At 39.6% G+C, this 22183-nt stretch overlaps 1 protein-coding gene across 1 annotated transcript; it reads left to right on the plus strand.

The window, feature by feature from the left end:
- The first annotated feature begins 11560 nt into the window (after nt 1-11560).
- hey2 (hes-related family bHLH transcription factor with YRPW motif 2) lies at nt 11561-18622 on the plus strand. Its single transcript, XM_058378462.1, has 5 exons — nt 11561-11796; nt 13941-14019; nt 14114-14197; nt 14333-14414; nt 16206-18622. The coding sequence occupies exons 1-5, from the start codon at nt 11714-11716 to the stop codon at nt 16745-16747; spliced, it is 870 nt and encodes a 289-aa protein (XP_058234445.1). The 5' UTR covers nt 11561-11713; the 3' UTR covers nt 16748-18622.
- The last annotated feature ends 3561 nt before the right edge of the window (nt 18623-22183 follow it).

Consider the following 22183-nt stretch of genomic DNA (forward strand, 5'->3'; position numbering starts at 1 on the left):
GATGTAAAATTCTGAGCTAAGTTTCTGTATTAAAATATTTGAGGTAAAGTTTTTGAAATAATGGTCTGAGGTATCATTCTTGAAGCTGAGGGTTACTGAACTAAAGTTCTTGAAGAAACAATATTGAGGTAACGTTTCTGCGCTAAATTTCTTAAGGTAAAGTTTAACATTCTTGAATCTGAAGGTTCATGAATTAAAGAAGTTAATTTCTTTTTGGAAGGTTTCTGAGCTAAAATTCTTGAGGTTAAGTTTCTGAGGTAAAATTATTGAGAGTATGATCCAGAACAAGTAAATGGGGTACAGTTTTATGTAAAGCAAATGATCTTATCTTTTATATCTTATCACAGTTTTTACAGTATACAAATAATTAGGGGAAGTTACCTCCAAAACCTTCCTTGATATTCTCAAGTGCAAAATAACATACTGACATGTTCCTTATTTGAAAGGTTCCTGAGGTAAATTTGCTGGCCTTATGCTGGGACACTGACTCACTGTCCTCTAACAAAGGATTATGCTTTCTAGAACAGCTCAGATGAACCCGGCTCTTTACAACAACACCCGGTGTTGTTTATCACCAGCTCTCCATATCAGTGTTGTGGCGCTGCCGAGTCTTGCTCTGATAACTGGAAGTTTCCTGAGCGGATGAAATAATGTGAAGGCCTCACCCAAGGAGAACTCCTGAGACTGGGATGCTGCTGTCTGGAGGCCACGAGCCATGTTTTTCATCAAAGGATGTTTGGGTTTTTTACATAGAAAAATGGGAGCTGAAGGGAAATGGTAAAATGAGCATGCGTCAATGTTTTGGAAATACACTTCACCTTGTACTCAGGTCATAGCTCACACTTTAAGTTGATTTTACTGGAAGTTTACATTCCGCTTATTTTGAGGTGAGGTCACATGAGGTGTCCCAACACCTCAAACATCAGGATAGCTAATTTTATGAACGTTAATACCAGTTTATTAATTATTGATGGTCATATATATTATAATGTTGTTTAATCAATGCCTTACTATGCACTACAATACCCAAGATGCATCAGTCATAGGAAATTCTCCTTTGCCTCCTGATCTCTACATCAGTGGTTGTAGTTCATTAAAAATGGATTTTCTGTTATGATTTTTATCAGAAGTGGATTTTTTGCAATATTCAAGCAAGAAATGAATGATCATGTATCAGTGGTTGTGATTTTTTTTTAGGTAACTACTCCTTGCTGTTCCTTTAACTATATATATTCACTTAGCAATGATTAGACTATATCAAATGCAGGTCAAGTGTAGATTTTCTACCAATACAATGCAAAAATTATTTTTAAAAATACCAAGTGCAGGATGGAATAGTGGCATTGTTACATCACTCCTGCTTTCGAACCTGAGCTCGAGTTGCTCTCAGTGTGGAGTTTTGCATGTTCTCCCCATGTCTGTGTTGTTTTCCTCTGGGTTTTCTGGTTCTAAGAAAAAGGTAAAGGTTCTCTTACTTTCCAAAAATACTTTAAATAGTGGACTGACTACGCTAAAACTGCTCTAGATGTGAATCCTATACCGGATGTATTCCTGTTTCACACCCAGTGATCGTGGAATAGGCTCCAGATCCTAAATGGATTACTGAAATTCATATTAGTCTATAATATATAGCAAAATGAAGGCTGTAGTGCTGTGTGGGTGTGTAATAAAAGATTAAATATATAAATAAATATTGATTTTTTTTCCTAAACACTATTTTTTAGCATTTTTATTATACATGACAAAATCACAGCACATAGTTAAATGGTAGAGTGAGCATTACAATGAACACTCTCTCTCTCTCTGTGAATATAATAGAATATTGTAACAAATACATTACAGCACAGTGAACATATCATATCTCCCAGTGATTGGGACTAGTGCACACAGTAGTCCTGCTGCTGGTTTATCCTAGGTTAAAAGTGTCATGTTTATTTAGTTTGGGAGGTGGGTTAAGAGTAATGCTGAGCACAGATGTCGACAGCTTCTCCTCCCTCATTTAGTTTGATGTCCTTTGCAGAGGAGATGAGACACGACTGCTGGTTGTGTTGGTCAGTGCCACGTGCATATATCTTTCCCAGACTGTATCCTGCTGGCCGTGCATGAGATTTCACAGTGGTCGGGTCATTCTATGTGCATCCAATGACTTCCTCCCTCTTGGCTGATAATGACTTCAACACATTTACTTCTAGCCATGGGTGTCCAGAGCAGCTGTAATGTGGAGGCGCGGGAGCAGACAGCCACTAATCCAGCTTCCTCCTATCCGCTTATAGTCGACCAGCCAACATATTAGTTTTGCACAGGAGCTACAATGAAAATATAGTTAACAAGTAAGGAAAGCTTATAGCCTATAGCTCAATGTTGTGCCAGCTGCATATCTAAGTCACACATTTGCATTAAAAGATGGTGACTCTGTGTGACGCATAGTTTAATGAACTCAAAAATGGACATCCTAGAAATAACAATAATCCCAGCAGCCATCTTGAAGATGAGTCACTTTCTTCCTAAGCAGATACTGAGGTATGGAGTTATCTACAAGCAAACTTGGTTGTAGATATGGCCCATACACTGAAGGCAGAATTGTATCTTGTGGGGTAATGGGATAATATATACTCCCTGAGCAATGTATTTGGAAGACCAGTACCACCAGTAACACTAATACTGGGTAGGGCCTCCCCTTAATTCTTCTTGGCATGGATTCCACAAGATGTGAGATTCTGGTGCATTTTGACATGAATGCATGCTGCAATTTTTTCAGGTGCACTCTTATGCTGTGAGTCTCTCATTCTATCCCATCCCACAGGTGTTTTACAGGATTCTGTGCTTGGGACTGGGATGGAGGCTAGAAATTAATTTGTGGATTTTCTTATTTTGTTCAAGTGTATATTTTTCAAAGAATTAGCCATTAAGACTGTCATCCATTTTATATTTCTAAAAAAAAAAAAAAAAAAAAACCTCTTCCTAAATGGATCATGCTTAATGGATGCTGGTAACCACTGGTTTCCATTAGCCACATTTAATGATGTTAATTAGTTAATGGAAACCATAAAGCCAGTTCTCTTCAAGAAGTGTTTTATTGCAGCAGCAATTATGGATCAGAAATAAGAGGCATAACGGACACATCAGCAACCTCAAAACAGTTTAGAGAGAAAGCGTGTGTGTGTGTGTGTGTGTGTGTGTGTGTGCTCGGCTGGTGCCACACACAACGTGAAATGTGTGTATCATCGGGAGGGGGGATTTGGGGGTGCGCTTGAACAATGGGGGTTGTATGCATAGAATGGAAATCCAAGGCTTCCTTTAAGCTTATGTATCCTGACAGGAAGCTTGGGTCCTAGGAACAGGAAATAGAAAGGGGGTACCTGAATTGTATGGAAATCTCTTATGTGAGCTTTCCAAGCCGATTCAGCCTGGGAATATGATCTATATAGGTAGAGCATTAAAAAAAATATCATATTTAAGTAACATTATTCACTTCTTTAAGAGCTGTTTTGTATTTCTGCTTTAAAAAAAAAAAAAAAAAATTCCAAAACACTCTGCAGCCGTGCAGCAGGCAGCAGCGGATGAGATTAGCTGGACCGAAATCTTGCCGAAGCTGAGAATGGCAGGAAAGGCCCTATTATTCTAAGCCATTCTGTGCAACGGTGAGCCGTGCGACGCCTGGAGCCCGTCTGCCATGTTCTCGCTCGCCAGGATATCCGACTCGCGACCGCCGCTCCCACTCAACGCCAAATATTTCACTCCTGAGACGGATGGCGCTTCCTGATATAGGATGCACTCGCTTGTCTCTGTGTGACCTTAAACACTAATAAAGGGCCTATAATACGTCCCGGGAGTCAAGAGGTTCCCGAGTCTGGTGGCCAGAGCTATTGTGAGGCCCCTGTTCACTGGAAAAACAAAAAGATGCCTGTTTGTCTCTGAGCTGCAGGACAACAATAAGAAAGACATGAGTCTGTTTGCTGTTGTTTCAGTAAGGGTAAGAAAAACTCTTCTTGTGCTCATATTCCAATGAAAACAGTCACTTCCTGGGATGATGTCACACCATGAGCTCGTGTTATTCAAAGCAATCAAAAGGGTCAACAAGTGCCAAATATCAAGAGAGGATGTCTGTGCATGGTGTATGTTTCATTGAAAAGTCGGTATGCTAACTGATATCATAGCTAGCAGTTAGCTAAACCACAGCATCTTTGCCAACATCAGCATCTGCATTTTCTTTGAAACTGTTTAGTCATCCGTTATCAGTTATTAGTCTTGTTTCCTGAACATGATGAAATATTCCATAAGCCACATGTTCACGGGAAAAAGAAAAGTAAGTTATTTGATTGTTGTTGTTGTTTTTTTTCCCGCTTTATTTCATATGATAGATAAGAATGTCCAGCAAGGTCACACTGAAAGTAGAACCATGTTTCCTAAAATATAGAGTGAAAATGTAACTCAAAAGAATGCCCTGAATGTCCTCATACCATTAGGATGGATGCTAGCTACTACGTTTAATGTATATGCTAATTCCATTCTATTCTAAAAGCTTGTTACTTTAAAAGACATTGAAACACATTTGAGAGTTACATGGCCAATCCCATTTTAACCCTCTTTTTTGTTTGCTTTTACTTTTTAAACCCACACCTCAGACCCTAGGCAGAGGAAGCTGGTGCCTGGGCAACACTTGGTTACCATGAAGCAGTTAACTTTGTATAAGCAAAGGCCACTTTGCGAGTGACTAAGGGCAGCCTTGTGCTAGAAGGGAGGGCTCGAGACCGTGGCCGCCGCTGTTGTTTTCATTGTGTGCTCGGAACGCGGGGAGGGCAAAAAAACAATAATGCATGTAATGCTGATTTTGGAACTCATCCACACAGCTTTTCCCAGACTGGCCAGCCTTGGGAACGGCTGATAGCGTGGCACACCAGGGCCGGGCGTCTCTCTCTCTGGGCACTGGGGCCGAGTCAGTCGCCTGCACACGGCAACTATGTACGGGATGACAGGAATCCTTCCTCCTGCCTGGGAAAAGCAGAGACACACAAACACAGAGAGTGAACCTTCATGCTGAGCTGTCTTGCAAGGCTGGAGCCTCTCTGAATCATGCTCTGATTATTCCCAGAGGGCACAGCGTCATATTCTCTGCTGGGGGCTGCACACTCCTGACTCCTGCTAATATAAGTGCCTATTGTTTTTTTTCTTTAGGGGGCCAGAGATGGAATGTGCAAACAAACCAAATAACAGCGGTCCTAAAAACAGAAAATACAAACACTGCAATTTACAAATTAGCATTCACCCCATTCACACCAAATTCAGGATGTAGCTTTAGATACTTATGAACAGTGGTAATGGAAACTTCCCTGAGAGGACATTAGGAAGAAGAAATCTGAATAGGTTCCAGGATCAGAAGGGAGCCTTTTTCTTTTCATGCTGCATCATGAACCAAGGTGCTTTCCACCCTTTTCTGCATACATGAGCTGTACATAGTGAAATGAAACACAGTTCCTCCGGGACCTTAATCCTACATAAAATGCAGAGCTACATAAAACAACACAGAACTAAGGACTAAGTAAACCAGCTAGTGTTACTGTGATTGACAGATTAGAGAGAGAGAGAGAGAGAGAGAGAGAACGGCATCATGCCATCCCTCCCTCCCACATACCATGAGCAGTATTGCCCCCTTGGCTTTCAGCTGCAGATGGTAGGAAAATCCATCTTGAGTTAAAACCAATTAGTAATTAAAATGTCAAATATTAATAAATGCCACACCTTTTACTTATTCTGACACAATAAATACTTTACTCAATAATGAATAATCATTATTATGAAAAGGCATTTCCTTTTTGGTCCGGAGTTTTTCGAAGGCTCTAGCTCTTAGCACGACCATTTCCACCACTTCAGAGCGACATTTAAACCACAGTTTGTGCTTCAGACAAACTGCGGGAAGTTCCAGTTCCAGTCTGCATGATTAGCTACAGCCTTAGTAAAGTGAACATTAACATTAAAGTGTTTTACCTCTTGCCATAGGTATGTGTAGCCTCACAAGCGTTGAAGGTGATTTCAGCTAGTTTGAAGTAAGTTAGATTTTCTGATAAACAAAACCAAAGAAATGCAGTTAACAACAAATGTTCCTAGGATAGACCATGCTAGTGAAAAAGGCGTAGCTTTCTAAACTGATTGGACTGAAACCATGACAGACAGATGAGTTGAGATACTTCCTTCTTCTGATTGGTTAGATGCTTATGGTCCACTTCTTTTGTTTTCAGAGCTGGAATGCCACACATACACACATGCCACATGTCTCTTATAATCATATAATTTTTATTTATTATCAATTATATTATTTTCTTTTAATTCAGCTTGGATGGAGGGCTGAATATATATTTAATCGACTGAAAGGACTCTTAGATGTCCTCTCAAATTACAATAAGATTCCAGTGATTTCTGTGGGCAGCACTGTCCTTAATTCATAACCTCATAAAATTTAAAAAAAAAAAACGTATAGAGGGAGACGTCTATCAGCAGGGGAAAACGAGGGAAACTCCGGGGTGCGTAAAGCTGCTTTAATTAGCTCGTGAGTTCACACACACCTGGAAGAGAGCTGTGCTATGAGAGGCTGCTGACAGGATGGCGGGCGGTGAGCCAGGGGCATGGGGTGAAGCCGGACCTATAAAATCCCGAGCTATAAAAGCTTCACCTGGTCACAGTGATGACAGGAGGGAAAATATGCTTCATCACTTGATAAAGAAGGGAAGCAAGAAGCACTGCAGTGGGTCTGGATTTACTGAAGCATCCAGAATAGTACAAATATAAGCACAGCTTATAGAAAATAAGGATAAATAAAATATAATAATAATAATAATAATAATAATAATAATAATTTGAAAAATCATGCCTCTTTTACATTCTCTTTGGATTAAAGTCATATGACTTTATTATTAATTTATATCATTTAAAATATTATATGTGATTTATTTATTTATTTTTTACAACTAACTAAACTGACTATAAATATAATATTATTTAGTTATGCCTATGTTATGAAGATGTTGAATTCTAGATTCTGATTGGGCAGAAAGTGTTATTGTACTGTATTTTCTACAACTGCAGCTCTGACAATGCTATATGCAGTACACAGTAGTGTGTATAGTAACAACTCATTTACAGGGGCTTATACGCAGGGTGAACAAATAATTGTTGATATGGGGATATGTTGATATGGAGTCTCCAGTGCCGGTACTTTCTAAACGTCAGACATAAAGTTGTACGTTTTCTTAAAAATGTTTTCCTCTACAGGAAAGTCATCTGGAAAGCCTGTAGACTTTGTTCTGTGTTGCTTCAACAGAGAGAGAAAAGCAGGCTGGTGAGTGAACAATAGTTTATAGCTGCTATAGCGTAAGTAATAACAGAAATGAACTTCCATAAATGGTCAATGGCATTAAATGTAACTATGAACTATGTATATAAAGTATGACATGCCGTTCTTTCAAAACATAGAATGAATGCCTGTGTTGGAAGAAGACAGGACAGGAAAATAAGTTACATGGTGGAAACATCACTCCACCTCATCAACGATTATTTTACTATACAACCACGTCATTTTGTGTTTTATTCATTAATTACCGAGTTGTGTTTGTAGAAATGCTAACCAGCTACTCTGTATAAGTGGCTTATGTGTTTTTTTTTCTGTACAGTTAGATTTCTGGCATCCAGATTGTTCTAATAATTCAACTATTTCACATCATTTCAGACTTAAAGCATAAACAAGACACCTTGAAACATTTTAGCGCCTCTGGCAACTGAATGAACATGGTTAAATAATAATCTCTCCAAACTAACATGCCTAGTTGAAGTCTGGACATAAATATTGGCCCCCTTGGCCGTTACTGTATGGAACATGGCAGAATTATTGGCCATGGTACTTGTTGGAGCCTGTTAGCTAAAACATCGTTCTTTTCAGACCAGGCAGCTGATTGAGGGGGCTGTGGCAGCCAAATCCGTTGGAGATCTTTTTGTAACAAAAAGAAAAAAGAAACAAAAAAAGCCTTGCTTCTGCAGATAAATCCTAGCTAACAGTCACACTGCACACTTCACATGCACATGAGTTATCCATGTTGCTGTCTTCTTCCATCATGAAAAATGTGGGTTGATATTGTTGCAACAAGGACTTTTGTGTGAAATGAATTAGTGATATGCACTGAAATGATTCTTTTTAGCTTCGGTTTAGATGCGTATTAGTGATCTCACTTAAAGGATCTTCAATTCAGGGAAAGTTTTTCTTGTCATATTGGTTTCGCTGAATTAAAACGTCCTGATCTTCGTAGTATTTTTATTAGACGTTTTTAGACGAAGAGAAAATGGCAAAAGTTGTCTATGACTTCTCAGGACAGTTATGTACTTTCTGAGAAACAATCCAAACCACCAAGCTGTGAAAAATTAACGTGAGAAAGGTCAAGCGCTGCCCCGGTTCACAATGGTAGCTGGGCATTTCCCTGGTTTTATGTCATGTTGGTTCAATTGGGCATAGAGCAAACACAAACAGTGTGGAGAATACGGTGGCGAGCGGGCGCCTCACAGCTGGCAGCGAGATCCCGCCGGCCCCTGACGGCCCTCGCTGTGCCTTCTCTCACATGGTGATTGGGTTTCAGTGTTGCGCCGAGCTGTGGGAACAGAGCCTGTTACACTGGCAGGATGCCTGGGAGAGTGTGTTACGCTCCACCAGGACGAAGGCACATGACAGAGGGGTGTGTGTGTGTTTGTGTGTGTGTTTGTGTGTGTGTGTAGGGGAGGGGAGGGAGTGTGTGTGCCCCAAGACAATGTCCTGTTAACCCAGGAAAACGCTTATTGAGCTGGAGACTCCAGTATGTGCTTGTGTGGGTGCATGTGTTCATTTACGTTCATTGTTTTTGAAATATTTATACATTAACGTGCAAAACAAACGATTTCACAATGGAAACTCATTATAATTATATTATAATACACAATTTACTTAATATGAGTTTAATAGAAACTGGAAGCATCCATATTTTTTCCATTTACTGATTAATTCCCTGTTACCCAAATGTAACATACAGTATATTTCTTGTATCTTCATATTTGAATAAAAAAAATAAAATAAAGCCATAAAAAGTGCTGCAATCCCAGACAAAATGTATAATGATATTCAAAACAATGAAATGTTTAGCTTATAGTCTGCTGATTCTCTATAAACTGTAAAAACAGCTTATGAAGTCTTTATAAATATTAATAAGTTAGAGAACTAAACTAAATATTGCAGAAGAAGGCCAAGTAATCATCAAGAATTATTTTAAGTCTTTATTATGATAAATGTTATCAAAAAATATACTTAAATATACCCTTTATCAAAAAGGTTTGATACGTTTTGCATTTCTAAAAGTTTTTTTTTTTTTAATAATGATGTAATTTCTGCTTAAATAAGATTTACTAAGAAAGCTCTATGAATAGGAAAGTCCCAATGAACTTTTAATAAATAGTGCTTTAATAATATGATTTTCCCAGACCAGGCAAAGATTTTGGATATTTGAACTAAACCTACCATAAATATCGCTGTATTTCCGAGGCGTATTTCAATATCTTGTCTATACAACTGTTACAGAATTTCCAGAAGAAATGTTTTGTACTCTTAACTCTTAACACTTCATGTGTGATGGAGGAAAAAAATCTTTTAATCATTAATTATTAATGAAATAAATAAGATGATATCTTGCCTTAGATGCGAAGTATTTACTTATGTTGAATTTGAATCAGTTCTTTGCAGAATATCTCAGTCCATAAATTTACTAGCTGTGACCAACTTTCATCAAAATGAATGACTTGGGTTTTTTTTTTCTCCTGAAGTCTTTCTCATGCTTTAAAGCTGGTTGGAGTCACAGGAGACTTTATGGCTGCATCCCAAACAGCTTGGTATTGCTGTCTCCGTAACAGCATTTTCCCTGTTGCTGTGGTGATACCATCAAGGGGACATCTTTTCTACCTTTAGTGATTAATTTTTACCTGGAAAAGTGCATGTGTAATAACTTTAATAACATTTTTAGAATAATGCTTTCAAAATACGTCAGTGTCTTCTTTAGGTATCTTAAATTCTAAAGGTATAATGATGAATTCTAATAGTAAAAAACCTATTTAATGGCTCCAGCAGAGCAACTAGCACATGGTATGTAGACATGACTTCATCCTATATGCATCTGGTAAAAGATACAGACTGGTGATCAATAGAGCCAGCCATGTCAGGCAAAGTTTCTTTCCTTCTGCCATTAGAGAACTGCTGGTTCTTTCAATCTAACCTGCTGTAAAGTTTGCGCACACCATACTTTATCACTCTGTTAAATCTGCAGTCCTAGTTCTAAAGATCGTCAGGTCTGTTACACGTCTATTGTATGGCCCCCAGGATCAGTAAATCAGGAAGATGCTAGGAATTTCAGAAGGAAAAAGCAAACAAACAAAAGGCTGTAAGACATTTTAAGATGAATAACTTATATAGAAACGTATAAACCTGAGGTCAGTATCCCAAACTTCTCATGACAATTGAAGCTATATCAAAGAAATAAGTTCATACAACTATCACTTTTACAGTGCAAAAATATTCTTTTATATTCTTCTTTTAGATTTAGTAAATAGATCTAGAGATTAGATTCTTTTATAGTCCTGGAAATGTTTGTATTAGCATATAATGAGAGTATTTGTGACAATTCTTATATTTATGCTGTTTTATTGTTATTTAGTAATAGAATAGTAAACAGTAAAGAGTAAATAGAAATAGAACAGTTTTCTTTACAAATTATGTTATTTCTAATTGCTTGCTATCTCCCCTTTATTTTGCTGTAACGACAGCGTGCGCCCGAACTGCCATGGACTCCACAAGTTTGTGCAAAACTTTATGATCCATTTCAGATAAAATCTATAGGAGTGCCAATAAAATACATGATTCTTTGTACAAAGCAGTAAACATGGCCAATATCACACATTTGCAGACTTGAATATTAAAAACTCAGGATTTGGGACGTTTACAGAATTTGCTCTATATATTTTATTGTGTTATGTGTTTTTTAAAACATTTGGTTTATTTCTAATTTATTTATTTAGTTTTTAATCACAGATTTTCACTGTAGAAGTTGACCTACACTCTTGGCAATGTGTTTAAGTGAATTTTAATGAAAATGATTATATATATATATATATTATATGTATAATTTTAAGGATTAAAAGGAACAAAAATATCGGATGTGCATCGATATGCAAGCTTTTATCACTGGTATCGGAAAAGAAAACGTGGTATCGAATCACCGCTGATGTATGCTATTGTACCCCTCACTGACTCACTGTATAAAGGCACATTTCTTGCACGTGGTGTCTTATCCTGCACTTTGCTGTAGTTGTTTATTGTTGTTATAAAGCTGTACTGAGCCACGAAACACTGTTGTGTGTCAATAAAAGAATCCTTGGGTCGTTTGCTCTTTCTTGCCCCTGCTGCTGTTGCTGCTGCTGTGATGTAGGCGTGCCATAAAAGTGGGTAGTGGGCGTGTCCGGTAAGGGATGTGGGCGTGTCAGGAAAGCGCCTGAGGCTCGAGCGCTCCGTGGGAAAAGAAGCTCAGAGGGATTCTGGAGGGAAGAAAAAAGAAAAAATTCTACGCAGAGAGGCGCGCGCGCGCCTCAACCAGCTGTGCGCACATCGCTCGCGCTCCGATTCCTCACAGCCCCGTGAAACTCGCTCTCTCGCGCCGACATGAAGCGGCCCTGTGAGGACACCACATCCGACAGTGACATGGACGAGACCATCGACGTGGGCAGTGAGAATAATTACCCCGCGTAAGTAATGCAATATGAGTTTATTTAAATAGCTGTGTGTATTAAAGTGAAAAAGCTTTGACATGAGTGCTTCACTTTAATTCTGAAAAAAAAAAAAATAGCTTGAATGACCATTTGTTTATAGTTTATCATTCATATTAATGAATGTTTCTTATAATAGAAAATAGAGACAGATGCAAATCTGTGTAGGCACAAAAAAGGGTCGATCCATATACCTAAATTCATTTCTGTCCAACTGGACATGTGAAAGTCCATATGCTCAAAAGAGAATAATGTACAGGAGTGTAAAATGTTTTGCATGGAGGAGAGTGCACTCTAACCCTGTAACAGACTCTGTGCTTGTTATGTTCTTCAGGGAGAATTAGGTTTCATACTGAAACAAGTGCTCTGAGGAAGAAACTGAACTACTTCTGGAAGGAAGGAAGTGTGTGAGAAGGGTATAGTAGTAGGAATGAAGTGTAGTGGAGAAAAATACACTCAGTCACTACGTTCTCTTCCGACAGAAGCGCTTTGCTTGGACCGCTGATCCAAAAAAAAATGTCCTGTTGATCTGGAAAATACATTTCATTTCAGTTCTAATGTAACTAAAGGGCAGGGTTTAAATCAACAGGCTGAAATGCACATTGCAAATATCTGAGTTTTTCTTTTGTTTGTTTTGGGGGTTCTTTTTGCTTTGAAAGGTGCCAATAATTCTAACACTGAAAGAGGCACTTCACCTCTACAGGTGAATTTAGTCGCTGTGGATATTATCGTGTGCTCTGTAATTCCAGATGCATGGCTGTGATTTGATCCATAATTTCAATTGTTTTACTAAAAAAATTAATAATAAAAATGAAAATGGTTTAATGAAGTCCGCGTAAGAAAATGATATTGGAAGTGGTACACAATGAAAACATCAAGAAAAAAGTATTGTTGATTTAACAGCTCACAAAGCTCAGTTATGTCCAGCTCGACTCAAATAAACTGTTTTTTTTTTTCTCTCAAGTATTTTTAATTCTTCTGCTTGTTTTAAGAGTATTAGCTTGCTGCAGTGAATATTAGTTGGAAGCAAATTTCCTCTAAAGGAAAGTGCTCTTTCTTTTGCTTATAATAATCTGTATAAAGTGTGGCAATAATATGGCAAAAAAAGTTTTGTTTGCTGTTCTTTACATTCTTAGTGTTGTGCATGTGGACTAGGGCTTGGAAATATAGCTAAAAATATCATGTCACGATTCTCGGAGGCATTTCTGTAATACACAGTACGTATCACGATATTTAGGTTTGCTCAGAAACTGTCAGCAAAACAGAGGTGTGGCATTTTATAAAACGGTTCAGTGATTGTTATGGAAAAAATTGTTTTAAAAAGATTCTTAAAATGAGAATCTGGAAAACATTTTGCCATTATAAAGCACTTTCAATTATCTTGTCATTATTTACAAGATACCATAAACTTCATCAAGGTTTAAATCAAAAACTGAACTGGCAATCATTTTGTCCATTTTATTTGAAGCTTGTTAGGGGAGGCAGGGAGGGATATTTCTTAAGATGATAGAGGCAGTAGTTGTTAATGCAATACTCTAAGATTTAATTCAACTCTTATAGATTTTACCATGTACTCTGTAATTTAATAATGGCTACAAATTGTTCCTTAATAATTTTATTGCTTAATAATAATAATATTAATGAACCAAACTGGTTCATTTGTGTCAAGCTGGACTCTCATATATAGATTGTTAGAGATATTAAACAGTGTAAACACTGTAAGAGTCAGCTTGACATCACTGTAGGAGGTGATTTGGTATTGGAAGAGTCGATTCATCGCCGAAAGAGTCGATTCAGCAAAATAAGAGTCTATTCAACCCTCAATGAGTCATCTTAACACTGTTCAGGAGTGTCTATTCATCAGTCAGTTCAAAACTATAAGAGTCAATTCAACAATGTAAGAGTCAGTTCACACGGTAAGAGTCAGTTCAACACGGTAAGAGTCAGTTCAACACGGTAAGAGTCAGTTCAACACTGTATGAGTCAATTCAGCACTATAAAAGTTGATTCAGTCCTGTAGGGATCAGTTCAACCCTGTAAGAGCTGTATGAGTTAAATCAGTCATTAATTATTTTCCTATAACAGCATATTTGAAGACTCCATTTCCATCTCTCTCATTACAGCCAGAGCAGCAGCTCTTTTCTGAGATGTGCTTCTCCCACCACCACCTCGCAGGTCATGGCCCGAAAAAAACGCAGAGGGGTGAGCAACTCAGCGTCAATACGATCAGTACAGAATATGGAGGTGTGTATGAAATATGAAATGTTTACGGTACAGGGCTGCTTTATTATTGCAGATCATCGAGAAGAGACGGAGAGACCGGATCAATAACAGTCTATCAGAGTTGCGTCGCTTGGTGCCGACTGCTTTCGAGAAACAGGTACGTGTGAATGAAATGATCAGATATGATATGTGTGCTGCGTGTGGAAAGAAAACCAGTTCTAGTAATTCTGTTCAAGAATTAAATATATTAAAAATATATATATTTTAAAAAAAGAGATTTTCTTTTTCTTAGGGCTCTGCTAAACTAGAGAAAGCTGAAATACTGCAGATGACAGTAGATCATCTAAAGATGCTGCAGGCTACAGGAGGAAAAGGTAAAGAGTTAATTGACTTCCTCTCTCTCTCTCTCTCTCTCTCTCACTTGCTCGCTCGCTCGCTTTTTCTTCCTCTGTGTGTGTGTGTGTGTTGTGAAACATGAGCGCTCGGCTCCATTCGGCTCAGATTAAAGGAGTGGAAGTCGACGCTAATGGCAGGATTGAGCCCGTGGGAAAGCACAGGCAGGACAAAAGCATCACTTGACCCCGAGCTTGTGTTTGCTTTGATAAACCAGTGGGAGGCGAGCAGGCCGCATTCACACACTCCACCGCTGGGGGTGTGTTTGCACTTTACAGCGAGTGTAAACCCGGTGCACTGGGGAGACAAAACAAACACACAAACAGACCAAGTGTTCAGCGCAGAGGGGATCAGCTCCATGCATCAGCTGCCGGCTTCATTGTAGCCTGTCTGAAGAGCTGTCATTTAGAGGCACTTAGCATTTGACCCGTATTTTCGAGACATTATATGATCATGTTCATCTTTCTGTAACATATATAGCACTTTTTATTTTGAAATGAAAAATCTAAAAGTGCTTTGCATGAAAGTTTAAAATTAGATAAACAATAAAACAATCTCTCGTCATAATCAGAGCATATCAGGAAACATGAAACATTAAATTGCTTAAATAATTGACATTTCTAAGCCCCATTCCCCTTGTTTCTTATTTCCATTCACACCTGTGAACACATCTTCCATCTGGTGCATCATCAACCCCCAGCATGGGAAAAGCTTTTTGTACACATTTGTCATATAAATGGTAAATAATTGAGGTAACAACATAGAATGAGAATTTTAATCTCATTGTACAACTAGATATATCATAAAGCTTATTATGTAAGAATGAAAAGATAAGTAAATCTCGAATCTTTTAGGTGTCTAATATTTAAAGAACCTTTTAGAAATCTAGGAAAGCTTTGGGGCTAAATACATAATGAACCTCGACGACAGATCTTTAGATCATTAATAAACCACATGAAGGAGGATGTCATAATATTCTGACAGCCTGTTGTGGTTTTCAGCATGGTGATGCTTTATGGCAAAATATTGGAGAGGTTTTTTTTGTTTTGTTTTTTTGACGCAGTGATTAAGGCTGTGAGGAAAGTTTCCATAGGGAACTTTTTTATCCCTTAATTGCTTATTTGTCTCAGATCACTTTGTATAAAAAAACAAACATCAGCCAAATGAATTTATTCAGTTTATAAATGTAAATGAGAGACGCGATGTTTACAGTCTGAATGCCCTGAATCAGCTGATTATTGGGATAATAAACAGGGTTTTGTATCTGATTTACTTCCTAAATATGTGAAAAATATGGGAATGGGTGAAAATTTACACTGCAAAAAATCTAATAGTTAGTAATATCTTGAATCTAGTCAAACTAAAAAAATTACTATTTCATATTATAAGAGAAAAATAAACCGAATAGGCGATTATTAATCCTACTTCTACTATTTTTAAGCTTTAGATATTTCAGATTTCAGATCATTTGTGCTTCTTTCTAGAATAAATCCAACAGAATAAGAATATTTAAAGCTGAAAAATAGTAAAATAGATATAAAAATAGGCTTAATTATAATCTATAATTTATTCATTTTATTTTTAAATATTTTAATAGGAAATACTAGACTATTTTGACTAAATTCAAGATTTTTTAACTTGCTTTCATTGTAAACAGTGTAGGTTGATCCGATAAACAATATCATAATTGTTTTCATGATCACCTTATAATAATAACACAGTAGCTGCCAGTAGAAAGGGTTAACTGTGCTTTTCTTTTTTTCCCCAATCAGGTTATTTTGATTTTCATGCTCTGGCCATGGACTTCATGAGCATCGGTTTCCGCGAGTGTCTCACCGAAGTAGCTCGCTACCTGAGCTCGGTAGAAGGACTGGACTCAAGTGACCCTCTGCGTGCTCGCCTCATGTCACACCTCAGCAGCTGTGCCTCTCAACTCGTCGCCTCATCTATCACACACCATCCTCAAGCCCTGCACCCTCTCCACCCGCTGCACCCGCTACCCGCAGCCTTTCTATCACACGCCACACCATCAGCCTCGTCCTCGTCTTCCTCTTCGGAGCCACATCGCTCCTCCTTCTCTCACGCCGGCAGCATAGCACCGCCGCTCTCCACTTCCCTGCTCTCGCTCTCTGCAACCTTCCCCCTGTCGTTTCCCACCGGATTCCCGCTCTTCGCTCCTGGCATGACGTCATCGGCGACCATCAGCTCTTCCATTTCCAGCTCATCCACATCGACGACGTCACAGCAGAGCAGCTCCAGCTCCAGCTCTGCTAAACCGTATCGGCCATGGGGGACTGAAGTGGGAGCGTTCTAAGCGCTGAGACTACGAACCGTAAACGCTGCTCTTTCAGCCACAAATCAATTCTCCAAGTGCCTGGCTGTGTGTATCAATGATGTTAACCTCAAGGGAGAGGAGAACAGTATGGATCATGTTTTGTACGCATCACACACGGATGATTGTTTAGTATTTTCAATGAAATGGGCTCCTCATTGCTGTCTCTTTTTCCTTATCTTTACCCGTTTCCCATGGAGAAATACTACGATTTTTGTTTGGCACAAACTTCACATGTAGGCATGACGCTGTTCTGCAGGACGGTGTGACTGAAATACGGACAACTTAAAGACTTAGTCACGCCGAATCAAATCCAAGCTCATTAGCAGCTCTCGTGGGATTTGAACTCACAAGCTTCCGGTCACTTTTACTGCTGAGCTACAACTGACCAGCTGAAATATCATGCCTGTGTATAAAGTCCCAGGAAAGAGTGCAACATATTAAAAAAAGATTTGTCTGAAGTCACCATTGAGCGTTATATTAGACATGAGGGAAAGGTAATTAACGAGACAAAAAACACAACAGCAAATTCAGAAAAATTATAATCAACATTATAGCTCCTTATTCAGCGTCACTTCCTTGCTGATTATAAAACATGGCGTATGACTATCACAAGGACAAAAAAAAATTGCACTTTTTTAACTAGTTATCTAATTAACCCAGCGATTTAATAAGACGTCACTTATGTTATTATTTTCTTTGCTTTGGTCAAGTTTTCCAGCTCTGTGTTTTCATATTTATGATATCAATATCAGGCAAAGTTGACAGCATAGCTATAATAACATCATATAAATGCCCTTGATTAAAAACAATTCATTTAGGCTCATCGTTCCTCTTAATGTCAGGATTCTTCAGCTTCATGTTTTCTACGTTCTCTTAGACTGACACACGCTGTAACCAATCAGCAATGAGTATATGTGACATTCAATAAGGACATACACTTTCCATTTTTTGTTTTTGAGATGGTGTTGATGCGTTTTCAGATTTGCCCTTGTGTTTTTGTAGTTTTTTTGATTAATGTAGTTTGCATTTATGGAGCATAGTTTTAAAAAAAATTTTTTTACAATAACATTAACCTGCTAAAATGTAACTGAATTAAACAGATTTCAAAAGTGTCCTAATGGGCGTGGCTTAGTATTCTAATGCGCACGCTTGAGTGACACGCCCTGTCGCTCCGACACGCCCACCCTACTACACCACACTCATTAGTACAAGTTGAATCAAACCAAAGGACACGGAAAACAGAAAACAAAACAAGAAACATCAACCTTGTGATTGATGACTGTAAAACGTATGCAAATCTGCCTTGAAATAAGCCCCGCCCACTTTACATCTGAATACATCTAGACATACTGGACATTATGCTCATAAGACCAACTATATCTTTTTAAGAAAAGATTTCCTGTGACTTTAACCATCAGAGAATGACTCTGCTTTTCAAATCTTTTTATTTCCACTTAATAAAACCCCAATAAGCCAAAGTTATTTTTTTCCAGATAATCACAGAACAACTGAGGTGTGAATGAGGAGCGTGTGTTGTGAGGAAATAACCACTCCGTCTGTAAATATGTACATGTGTAAGAGTGTAACTAGAGTTTATACTGGAGCTGTATATTGTTATGATGATGCACTTCGGTCACTACTGCCTGGAGAGACGGGATTCTCTCCACGATATTTGCGCTACAGCTCTCACTGTTCGCTTGTGTTGTATGTCAGATTTGCCAGTAAATCACACTACTGTATCTTTTTTTGTTGTTGGTTTTTTTAATCCCCATCCTGCTCTTGTAATATGTAACCGTTTTTCTATGCAAAAATGAAAAAAAGCAGATGTCACAGATTAAAATTCAGTCCTTTTTACTTGCCCTCGTCCTCATCCTTTCTTTCACCCTCGCCCACAAACCCGGAGAACAGACTTGTTTGTTGAAACGCAACCCGGAGTTCCAGAAACTATTTGGTGAGGGAAATAATATGCTTTCGTGTGGTTTTAGAATAACGCAAAAAGAAACCATCAAAGCCTGGAACAAACAGATGAAACTATGTGTCCCAACTTTGGAATTCAAGATTTTTAGAAGCGAAGCACTTTCTTTTGTGCATTTTCGGTCTGAGTGCGTACAACAACAATTTAATTATCATTAGCAATAAATAAATAAATAAATAAGTTGAGCACATGGGGATAATTCAATTTCGAGAAGAATAGATACACCATATAAAAGAATTAAACATGTAGAATTGTTGATATGATGATGTTCTCTATGAGGAGATGTTTATTTAGTATTTATGGAAGGAGTCTCCAGTGTTGGGGCTTCATGGGGAAGTGGTAGGGAAGCGGTAGCTCAATGAGGGAAGTGGTAGGGAAGTGGTAGCTCAATGAGGGAAGTGGTAGGGAAGTGGTAGCTCAATGAGGGAAGTGGTAGGGAAGTGGTAGCTCAGTGAGGGAAGTGGTAGCTCAATGAGGGAAGTGGTAGCTCAGTGAAGGAAGTGGTAGGGAAGTGGTAGCTCAATGAGGGAAGTGGTAAGGAAGTGGTAGCTCAATGAGGGAAGTGGTAGGGAAATGGTAGCTCAGTGAGGGAAGTGGTAGGGAAGTGGTAGCTCAGTGAGGGAAGTGGTAGCTCAATGAGGGAAGTGGTAGCTCAGTGAAGGAAGTGGTAGGGAAGTGGTAGCTCAATGAGGGAAGTGGTAGGGAAGTGGTAGCTCAGTGAGGGAAGTGGTAGGGAAATGGTAGCTCAGTGAGGGAAGTGGTAGCTTAGTGAGGGAAGTGGTAGCTCAATGAGGGAAGTGGTAGGGAAGTGGTAGCTCAATGAGGGAAGTGGTAGCTCAATGAGGGAAGTGGTAGCTCAGTGAAGGAAGTGGTAGCTCAATGAGGGAAGTGGTAGCTCAATGAGGGAAGTGGTAGGGAAGTGGTAGCTCAGTGAGGGAAGTGGTAGCTCAATGAGGGAAGTGGTAGCTCAGTGAAGGAAGTGGTAGCTCAATGAGGGAAGTGGTAGCTCAGTGAAGGAAGTGGTAGGGAAGTGGTAGCTCAATGAGGGAAGTGGTAGGGAAGTGGTAGCTCAGTGAGGGAAGTGGTAGCTCAATGAGGGAAGTGGTAGGGAAGTGGTAGCTCAATGAGGGAAGTGGTAGGGAAGTGGTAGCTCAATGAGGGAAGTGGTAGCTCAGTGAGGGAAGTGGTAGCTCAGTGAGGGAAGTGGTAGCTCAATGAGGGAAGTGGTAGCTCAGTGAAGGAAGTGGTAGGGAAGTGGTAGCTCAATGAGGGAAGTGGTAGGGAAGTGGTAGCTCAATGAGGGAAGTGGTAGGGAAATGGTAGCTCAGTGAGGGAAGTGGTAGCTCAATGAGGGAAGTGGTAGCTCAGTGAAGGAAGTGGTAGGGAAGTGGTAGCTCAATGAGGGAAGTGGTAGGGAAATGAGAGAAGTGGTAGGGAAATGGTAGCTCAATGAGGGAAGTGGTAGCTTAGTGAGGGAAGTGGTAGCTCAATGAGGGAAGTGGTAGGGAAGTGGTAGCTCAGTGAGGGAAGTGGTAGCTCAATGAGGGAAGTGGTAGGGAAGTGGTAGCTCAATGAGGGAAGTGGTAGGGAAGTGGTAGGGAAGTGGTAGCTCAGTGAGGGAAGTGGTAGCTCAATGAGGGAAGTGGTAGCTCAATGAGGGAAGTGGTAGGGAAGTGGTAGGGAAGTGGTAGCTCAATGAGGGAAGTGGTAGCTCAATGAGGGAAGTGGTAGGGAAGTGGTAGCTCAACGAGGGAAGTAGTAGCTTAGTGAGGGAAGTGGTAGGGAAGTGGTAGCTCAGTGATGGAAGTGGTAGGGAAGTGGTACGGAAGTTGTAGCTCAATTTGGTTAGTGGTAGGGAAGTGGTAGAATGGGGGGAAGTGGTAGCTTGATGAAGTGGTAGGGAAATGGTAGCCCAGTGGGGGACGTGGTAGGTCAGTATAGGAAGTGGTAGAGAAGTGGTAGCTCAGTGAGGGACGTGGTAGAGTAGAGAAGTGGTAGCTCAGTGAGGGAAGTGGTAGCTCAATGTGTGAAGTGGTAGGGGAGTGGAAGCTCGACTGGGGAAGTGGTAGGGAAGTGGTAGCTCAATGAGGGAAGTGGTAGGGGAGTGGAAGCTCGACTGGGGAAGTGGTAGGGAAGTGGTAGCTCAATGTGTGAAGTGGTAGGGGAGTGGAAGCTCGACTGGGGAAGTGGTAGGGAAGTGGTAGCTCAATGTGTGAAGTGGTAGGGGAGTGGAAGCTCGACTGGGGAAGTGGTAGGGAAGTGGTAGCTCAATGAGGGAAGTGGTAGGGGAGTGGAAGCTCGACTGGGGACGTGGTAGGTCAGTATAGGAAGTGGTAGAGAAGTGGTAGCTCAGTAAGGGAAGTGGTAGAGTAGAGAAGTGGTAGCTCAGTGAGGGAAGTGGTAGCTCAATGTGTGAAGTGGTAGGGGAGTGGAAGCTCGACTGGGGAAGTGGTAGGGAAGTGGTAGCTCAGTGAAGGAAGTGGTAGGGAAGTGGTAGCTCAGTGAGGGAAGTGGTAGCTGAATTAGGGAAGTAGTAGCTGAATTAGGGAAGTGGTAGCTGAATTAGGGAAGTGGTAGCTGAATTAGGGAAGTGGTAGCTCAGTGAGGGAAGTGGTAGTTAAATTAGGGAAGTGGTAGGGAAGTGGTAGCGCAGTGAGGGCAGTGGTAGCTGAATTAGGGAAGTATTAGGGAAGTGGTAGCTCAATGAGGGAAGTAGTAGGGAAGTGGTAGCTCAGTGGAGAAAGTGGTAGCTTAGGGGGGAAGTGGTAGCACAATAAGGGCAGTGGTAGTGGAAGTAGTAGCATAGGGGTTATGTTTTTGGAAAACTGATTGGAAGGTTGTTTGTTCCGAACCCCACCACTGCCATGATACTGCTCCTGGGCCTTTAACCAAGACTCTTAACCTCCGTGTGCTGAGTCGTGTACATGAGATATGTGTACATAAGTTACTCTGGATAAAGACGTCTGCTGTTAATGTAAGTTTTCCCATAACAGCACGCCCTGCAGATTCTGGAATTTCGACTACAAGTGGGTAAGTAGAATATTATCAATATTCTAAATGTTGATCTAGTGTTGTAAACAGTGAGGAAAATGTTAAAGGTTCATTGTTGATGCCTGCAAATGAATGTTTTCCTGTAAGAGTTCCAGGTAGAACCTTTCATGAAAACTAAGATTTAACTCCAAAGAATAAACTCTTCATATATGACACAAACTTCACATATGAATAATAAATGAAAATCACAAATGTGGCTTTTTTTTTTAGGATTTTTGTGGATTATGGTCTTTTTTCAACATTTATTTAAGTTAATGTTAATTGTACACATGTAGGGCTTGAGGTTTCTTTTCAAACGTGATCTCGTATTTTTCACATGATGTCACGTGCTTGAATGCAAAAATGCAGCTTCACATACTGAATTTTCCACCCACTGTATTATTATTCAC

This window comes from Hemibagrus wyckioides, linkage group LG25 (assembly GCF_019097595.1).
Source record: "Hemibagrus wyckioides isolate EC202008001 linkage group LG25, SWU_Hwy_1.0, whole genome shotgun sequence".
Taxonomy (NCBI): Eukaryota; Metazoa; Chordata; class Actinopteri; order Siluriformes; family Bagridae; genus Hemibagrus; species Hemibagrus wyckioides.

Coding starts and splice junctions, on each gene's coding strand:
- hey2 (XM_058378462.1), top strand. CDS start 11,714: ATGAAGCGGCCCTGTGAGGACACCACATCCGACAGTGACATGGACGAG. Junction 14,020..14,113: donor CCCGAAAAAAACGCAGAGGG/GTGAGCAACTCA, acceptor TTATTATTGCAG/ATCATCGAGAAGAGACGGAG. Junction 14,198..14,332: donor CGACTGCTTTCGAGAAACAG/GTACGTGTGAAT, acceptor TCTTTTTCTTAG/GGCTCTGCTAAACTAGAGAA.